General features: G+C 51.6%; 1 protein-coding gene across 2 annotated transcripts; it reads right to left on the bottom strand.

The window, feature by feature from the left end:
• Window positions 1–373: 373 nt before the first annotated feature.
• Window positions 374–7940, bottom strand: QPRT (quinolinate phosphoribosyltransferase). Of its 2 annotated transcripts, none has more exons than XM_036021268.1 (4): window positions 7783–7940; window positions 2130–2383; window positions 941–1072; window positions 374–867 (listed from the first exon to the last, which is right to left on the bottom strand). In XM_036021268.1, exons 1-4 carry the CDS (start codon window positions 7793–7795, stop codon window positions 649–651), a joined length of 618 nt encoding a protein of 205 aa, XP_035877161.1. In that variant the 5' UTR covers window positions 7796–7940; the 3' UTR covers window positions 374–648. The 2 variants fall into 2 exon arrangements, with proteins under 2 accessions (XP_035877161.1, XP_028381982.1); XM_028526181.2 differs by having other exon boundaries at window positions 384–867; window positions 1848–2383; window positions 7783–7936.
• Window positions 7941–8180: the final 240 nt, after the last annotated feature.

An 8180-nucleotide genomic window follows, 5' to 3' on the forward strand; every position in this document is an offset into this window, starting at 1 on the left:
TAGGACATCGACCAAGTGGAATGTTCCAGCTGAATATCATACTTGATGCCACATGTCCTCAAATATAAGATGCCATTCATTGTAACACACAATCTACTACTCAAAAAGAAAGTCATCGATTAAACTATGACAATGCTTTCTTATCACTCACCATTTCTATTTTATACTTGTAGAAAGAGCTCTTTGGGACTTATTTCAACAGAGATGAACATGTTGCATCTCTAACCTGCATGTACGGGCCACGGCGGCTACACGATGGCTGGTGGCTGGTGGACAGTGGCCACTAACACCATTGATTAAAGACAACCTTGACTTCAGGGAAGGCAGTATGTGGGGGGTGGGGAATGTGTATATTAGGAGAGATGAGCTTTGGTAATTTCTAACATACACCGACCACTTACAATGTGTTAATTACCACTCAAAGAAATCCATAAGGCAGATCATTTATTAGACCCCTTTTGCAGATTAGGAAACATTAGGTGAGCAGAGGTAAAGTCAGCCCTTCGGGGTCACACAGCAGTAAGTGGCTGAGCCAGTAGCTCAGGCCAGCGCTGAGAATGCCCCATTGGCCACTGTTCTTAGAGATATGTAACCTTTAGGGTCCTGAGAAACCCGGTTGTTCCATTGCCAGTGTTGCCCTCTGTGGCTTTAGGACTGGCGGACATGGGGCACTGGGGGGTTCTCACCAGCAAACAGCTTGAGGGAGAAGTCGAGGGCTGGGGCCGCCTGGGTCAGCATCCCCAAAGAGATGACATCGACGTGCGGCCCGCAGAACTGAGGGAGGTTGCCCAGCGTGATGCCCCCGCTGGCCTCTACACCCACACTCGGGAACCGGGCCTTCAGCGCTTCAGCCATAGGGTGCAGCTCCTACAGGACACAAGCCAAGGGGAGGTGACACCCCCTAACATGGCCCCTTCCCAGGAAGTAGTCCCCGCCTCACCTCCGGCCTGAAGTTGTCCAGCAAGACAAGGTCTGCTCCAGCCTCTGCTGCCTCCACGGCCTCCTGCAGGCTGCCACACTCCACCTCCACCTTCAGGGCGAAGTTGGCCACCTGTCGGGCCCATCCGACTGCCTGACAGGCCAGGAGGGTGAGAGGGAGAACAGGTGGCGGCGTTAGGAGCACAATGAGCTGGTACTGGCATTCGAAAGGTCCCAGATAGATGACAAGTTTAGGGTTCATGAATAAAATGGGCATTGGGATGGTTTCTTTCATATTAGGTGAAACCACATGAAATACCACTTGTGGATCAAAATATGACTAAATAGTCCTGGCCAGGCTGCTCAGTTGGTTAGAGCGTCATCTGAATATTCCAAGATTGCAGATGCGATCTCTACTCAGGGCACATACAAGAATCAACCAAGCATTTCTGAATGCAGAAATAAGCAGAACAACAAAATGATGTTGCACGCTCTCTCTCGCTCTCTCAAGTCAATAAATTTAAAAACATTTAAAAAAATCTTAAAAAATGGTCAAATACCAGTAATATTTAGCATTTGCCCCTGAGTTGAATTTGACTGGGAACATTAAAAATGAAAGGGGTCTTCAAGAACATTTTCACAAATGGGAATCAGGTGCAGGGACTCAAGAGCAGCCTGCCCAAGGTTGGAGAGCCATCAGCGCTAGGCTGCCCACAGTCTGTCCTTCGCTCCTGAACGTCACTCCAAGCAGTAGAAGAACATTTGTAAAGAAGCAAGTCCAACCCCTCGTCTTACAGATGGAGCGACTGAGGGATTCAGGAGTCTCATCCCCCAACTCCCAGGCCATCACTATTCACCGCGGTCTCTGGAAGAGGGGAAGGGCTATGATGGGGGTTGGAGCAGGGCCCGGGCAGGGGCCAGATGTGCACCTTTTTCACATCACCGGCTGCCGTGACATGGTTGTCTTTCACCATCACCAGCCCTCCCAGGTCGTAGCGATGAGAGGCAGCTCCGCCTACCAGGAGCCCATACTTCTCCACCAGCCGGAAGCCTGGCGTGGTCTTCCTGGTGCCTGCCACATGCCCAGTCCAGCCAGTCGCCCTGGCAGCCTCTACAGCTGCAGCAGCACAGCTGGCAACTCCACTGCACCGGGCCAGCATGTTCAGGGCCACCCGCTCCCCCAGCAATAGGCAGTGGGCGGGGCCCTGAACCTCGGCCACCTTGGTCACAGGCACCAGTTTTGATCCCTCGGAGAGGAACCAGGAGACCTGACAGTGGACTTGGGCAAAGATGGCATCGAAGAAAGGCCTCCCAGCCAGTACCCCTGGGGATTTGGCCCACAGTGCCGCCCGAGAGGTGGCTGGCCCTGTGACCAAGGCTGTGTAGTTGAAGGCTGGACAGTCCTCTTGGAGCCAGCCATCTGCCAGGGCGGCCAGAGTGGCAGGGGGCAGCAGTAGTGCCAGGCCTGTGAGGGATAGAGAAGACAGAGTGTAACGTGGCTGCCTCTCCCATAGCCAGAGGTGACTGTCAAAACACCATTGACTTGAACAGCACGGGGGTTGGGGTGGCAACCCCATTGTGCAACTGAAAATCCCCATGTAACTTTGACTCCCTCAAAACTTCAGTTGTCCCTTGGTGTCAGTGGGGACAGCTTCCAGGACCACCCTTCCACCACCAGTACCAAAATTCACGGATGCTCAAGTCTCCTATATAGAATGGCGTGGATCAGTACGTACAGCTGGTCCTTCATATCTGCGGACTCCCAACCATGGATTGAAAACAGTACAGGTATTTATCGAAAAAAATCCGCACACAAGTGGGCCCACACAGTACAAACCCATGTTGTTCAAGGGTCAATTCCATTTACCAACCAGCATAATTGGGCACTAGCCAATCAGGGTGAAGAATCCAGGGTCCTGAGAGAGGGCCTGGGGTGCTGGGTGGGCCCCCTAGCCTGGGTTGCCAGATTGAGCAAATAAAAATACAGAATGCCTAGTTAAATTTAAATTTCTGACAAACATCAAAGATTTTTTTTCAGTATAAATATATCCTAGGCGATATTTAGAACATACATATCATATAGTTAAAAATTATCTGTTGGTTATCTGAAATGCAAATTTTAACTGTCCTACATTTTGTCTGGCAGACTCAGTACTGGATCAGCAGCTAGGCGAGAAGTGAACAGCACCTCGAAGTCACCCTGCAGCATCTCCGGTCTGCCTGCACAGAAGGGTTAGTTACTTCGGAGCTGAAGCCCCAGCAGAGTATGAGCTGTGTGCCTCTTTCATCCCAGGCTTTTCATAGCACCAAGTGTTTTATAGCTGGAAGGTTTTCTAGGTGGAGATGGGAACAGAGGAGAGGCACATAGGCTGAGGTCACACAGCAAACTGGCAGCAGAGTCAGACCAGCCAGGCATTGTGGTCACGATGGGGGTCCCTCTGACTTGGCCCTCTGGCCTGGGCACCCTTCCATACCTGATGTTTCAACAAACTCATCTTTCTACAGACCAGAGCTGAACAAGGAGGCTGTAAACAGGGAAGTTGGGTTTGAGTCCCCTCTCTGCGGGACATAGCTCCAGGAGTTTCAGGAGTGTGGATGAACCCTTTGCCTGTAAAATGATAGTTATGGACCTAGTGGTCTCTAAGGTCCTTCCTACCCACACATAAATGTGCCCTTCGCGCCTGTTGGATAAGAGGTGACTGCAGAGGCCAAGCTCAGGCACGGTGCATCATCGCCATCTGTCGGCCAAGAGAAGATCGGCAGCCCCATAGAAACCCAGGTGAACGGAAGACAATTACACAGCGTGTGAGGAAGTTGGGTTGGGATTTGTTTCCCCCGCTTTTGCTCCAAGTTGAAGTTAACGCCATATACTCTGCCTTGCTCTACTCTGAGAAGCAGGCCTTCTTGTTCAGCCCTTCTTCCCCAAAGCCACATACCCACTCTTCACCCCTCATCCCCAGCCTTCAGCCTGTAATTGAATCTGGCCTCCTTCCCCACATTCTCTCCCACAGCTCTCCCAAGCTACTCCCATTCTTGACTCAGAGCCAGCTGCGACCCGGCTGGGGGGTGACTCAGCATAGCAGGGGGTTGAGGGGTGGTATGATCACCTGGTCAGGGAAGAAGAGGGCTCTGGGAAACACCAATATGTAAAGGACCCACAGAGGCATTGCTGTCAAAGAGAGAAGCAGCCCCAGGAGAGAGTGGGTGTTTGGATTTCAAGAGGTAGGGTGTGAGCAGAAGCAAGAAAAAGAAAGGCTGAAACGGCTATTGGACCTAGCAATTAGAAGGCCTTTGCCAGAGGAGTTTTGGTTGTATGGTTGGAGCAGAAACCACATTGTCACGGTCACGATCTATGTGGGAGGTGAGGGAGTTTAGACGTAGGTGTGGACCACTCTTTAGCAAAGGTGGAGAAAGCGGAGCCCTCCACCTGGAATGCACATTGGAGTCACCTGGGGTGCTTTCCGGACTGATGAGGGCGCAGGCCCACTCCAGACCACCTGGGTCAGTCTTTGGGTGGTGGGGGGTGAGGAGGGTCCCAGACACCCAGGTTTTAGAAGAGCTCCCACTCTGACTCAGATGCACTTGAGGATTAACAACCAAGGAACCAATACTCACTCGGGACCACATGTTGCATGCCTCCGTTTATATGAAATGTCCAGAAAAGGGAAACTGAGAAAGACAGATGTCAGAATAGTGGTTGTCTGGGGCTGGGGATGAACTTTAAATGAGATCTTACTGGGGTGATGGAAATGCTCAATAGTGTTGACTGTATAACTCAGTAAATTTACTGAAAATATATGGAATGTCCACTTAAATAAGCAAATAAGAACCAATGCACTGCCAAAAGGCAGGAACTATTTTGCAACCCCAGTAAACCAGTGCTTCCAGGTACCAAGCATCAAAAGCCAACATCAAGGAGAAACACACTCCCAATGGGAGAACAGACCACCACCAGTTCACAGTGAAACCGGAGGACAGAGGGATACACTAAACTATCCCATGGGGATGCAACCAGCAAAATTCAGACCAGACGAAACCCACCAGAGGATAACCCAATTTCTCCAGCAAATACACTGAGAGGAAACAAAAGATTAAATCATCTTAAAACACATACTGACCACAATCACAGTGGGTGGATCTTACTTGGATCCTGATTCAAACATACAAATTGAAATCAAATTAGAACCTTTATGAAACAGTTCATTGTTTCATAACAATTGTTTATGAAACAATTGAACATCTGAATGCTGCCCTGAGAGGAAGGGAAGGAGAAAGAGCAGGAGAGAACCATGATGCGAGAGAAGACCATTGATTGGCTGCCTCTCCTACACACCCAGGGATGAGCCCACAACCCATACACGTTCCCCTGGCTGGGAATCAAACCAGTGGTGACCTTTAGCCCTGCTGGTGTGTCTCAGTGGATCGGGCATCGTTCTGCAAATCAAAAGACCCCAGGTTTGATTCCAGTCAGGGCATATTCTTGGGTTAAGGGCCAGGTCCTCTTGGGGGGCATGCGAGAGGCAATAGATCCATGTTTCTCTCACCCATCAATGTTTCTCTCCCTCTGTTTCTCCCTCCCTTCCTCACTCTCTGAAAATGAATAAGTCAAATCACAGGGCTGCAATGAGGAGGGAGTAAGGTGATTCACATGAAGTGCCTGACCGGGCTTTCTTGAACCCAGGCGTGTAATTCCAGCAGCTTTGTTCTGCCATCTATTTATTTGTTGACCTGTTTGGCAAACACCAGATGGAGACAGAGGCTGGTTTGCACTGCAGCTCCCAGATTGATGGCCTTTTCTTTCCCCTTTTCTCTCTAGAGAAGAGAAATGACCTCCAAATAGGACCAAATGTGCTGGCCCATCATACAAGCAGTAAAACAATCTACAGAATTTCAGAGCAATTAAAGAGTGGCAAAAGAGAGGGCTGAATGGTAGGCTGGGGCCAAACTGAGTAGGCCTTGAGTGACAGGAAAGAGTTAATGTTTTGTTCAGTAGGCAATGGGAAATCATTAAAACTTTTGATCAGAAGTCACACAATCAGAAATGCTCTTTGAAGTTTAAATATGTAAACTGTGGCTAGGGTTCCTGAAAGATGTAAACTGGAAGGCTGTTGCAACCTCTGGGCAAGAAGCAGTGAGCCAGGGCCAAGTGGGAATGGGAGGGCAGCCCTCCCACGGCTGTAAGAGAAACTCACACTACTACTTGCACCTCAGGTCCACAGACTGGGTCTGACCCAGCCTCACTCATACCTCGGCCAAGTCTGACCTCTCCACCTTTGCCCGCCAGCCTGCCTTCTGTTTGTGCCCCAACTCCATCCTCACCCCTTCTTCCCCTCAGTTCCCCAGCCTTTATCTCACCCCCCTTGACTTGCCTACTACCTACTGGCTTAATTCCCACAGCTCAGTGATCCCAGTGCCAGCCCTCCAGTGTTAAACATCAGGTGTGGTCACAAGCGGGAAGGCAGCACTTCAAAGGAAGCCTCACCAGGCCAATCCGTAGAGGCAGGTAGGAACAGAATGAGAAAAAGCTTAGGTGATGCCTTGGATGTAAACCCATAGGATGTGGCAACTGGCTAGCTATTGGGGCGTGAAGGACACTGAGCAGTAAATGCTGACCCTAAGGTTCCCAGTCTGAGTAGGAAGATGGTGCGGCATGAACAGAAATGGAGCTGGTGGGGGGAAGACTGAGTTTGATATGGCAGGGAGGTGTCCAGGTGAAGATGGACGTACAGGGCTTCCAAAAATGCAGCAGAGCCTGGGCGGGCTCAGAGCTGCGTAGACAGATATGAGGGGTAGACAGATATGAGGCGTCAACATCACCAGCCCAACTACCACGGAGGGATTCCTTTGGGCCGGCGCTGTGCATGTAACCCTCACCACAAGCCAAGGGAGGGCACTGTTTTCACTTGATCGATGAGGAAGCGGAGGCACAGCAAAGCCCAGCATCTTGTCCGAGATCACAGAGCTAGCTGGTGGCAGGAATGGGACTTGAACCCTGTCTCTGGCTCTGAGGTCATTTTTAAACCAAGAGTTTGTTTGGACCCCCAAGAGCTGCCTCCACAGTCAAGTCAAAGGGTCTGGGTGTGTAGAGCCAGCAGAAGCCCCAAACCCGGTCAGAGCTGGGGAAGAAGACCAGTGAAGATTCAGAGAGCTCACAGGTGGGCTGCTTTCGCGCATCCTGTCATTGCCCTCCCAACAAACCTGTGAGCAGGGAACTGTTATTGTTATTTTAGAGATGCAAGGAAATGAGGCTCTGGAAGTCCGGTGACTTGCCCAAAGTGACACAGCCTGTTCCCGATAGGGCCCAGCTTCAAACAGGAGCCTTTTGACCACAGAGCCTGGCCTCCATCATTCTGCATAGTCTCCTTAGGGGTGTCATCCCCACGCCCCTTCCCCCGCAGAGGGTCAGTGGACTCAAGCCCCCTCCCCCACCTATGGCAGGTGGGACAGGACTTTGCCTCCATTTCTCCCTCCCGAGCTGCCAGCCAGGAGCAAAGTCCAGAGCTGCTGGCCACCCAGCCTCCCACTACCTGTCCCCTGGGGCCCCAGGAGATGTGCCCTTCTCCAGGCCACCCCTGGCCTTTGCTGGGGCTCAAGCCCTTTACTTTCCCAGAGCTTCTTGAGACCCAACATAGAGAAGAAAGAGGAGCAACAGGAGGCCTTTGGCGGACAGGAAGGAATGCTTGGAGTTCAGAGAAGTTTGAGGGAGATGGGGGAGGTTAAGGCAGTAGATGGGAACCAGAAGAAACTGGTCTCTCTGCGGGGGTGGGAAGATAAGGCACTGAGACAAGTTGGGATGGGGAGAGGGGCAGGAGGGGAGGGGAAATGGTGGTGAGGGGGAGAGAGGCCTGGGGTGCTTTCCTTTACCTTCAGGCTCCATGACGGCTTGGAGCTGCGGGCCCCACGGGCGCTGGTGTCTGCAGCTCAGATCCAATGTTCAGAGAGGCCTGAGGCTGGGGGTGGGGCTGCCAGAGGGAGGCGGGGAAGGGCCGTCCTAGCCAGCCTCTGTCAGCGCTTCCCAGGTTCTCTGGGGCTCCCTCTAGTCCTCTTTCAGGACCCCTGGGGTTGTAGTACCTCCTCTGCTTTCCATACCCCGCTCTCAATTGTGTGACAACGCAGAAGTCCTCTCCTCTCTGAGCCAAAGGCCCTGCTCTCTCCCCACAGCCAGCTGTCCCCAGAATGTGAGGCTGTGAATGCAAGAATGTGCTCCCTTGTGAGAGCTGGGAAGCTTTTTCAACGGTGTACTAGGAAAAGTGGGCCTTAGA

The sequence above is a fragment of the Phyllostomus discolor genome, chromosome 3 (genome assembly GCF_004126475.2).
Source record: "Phyllostomus discolor isolate MPI-MPIP mPhyDis1 chromosome 3, mPhyDis1.pri.v3, whole genome shotgun sequence".
Lineage (NCBI taxonomy): Eukaryota > Metazoa > Chordata > Mammalia > Chiroptera > Phyllostomidae > Phyllostomus > Phyllostomus discolor.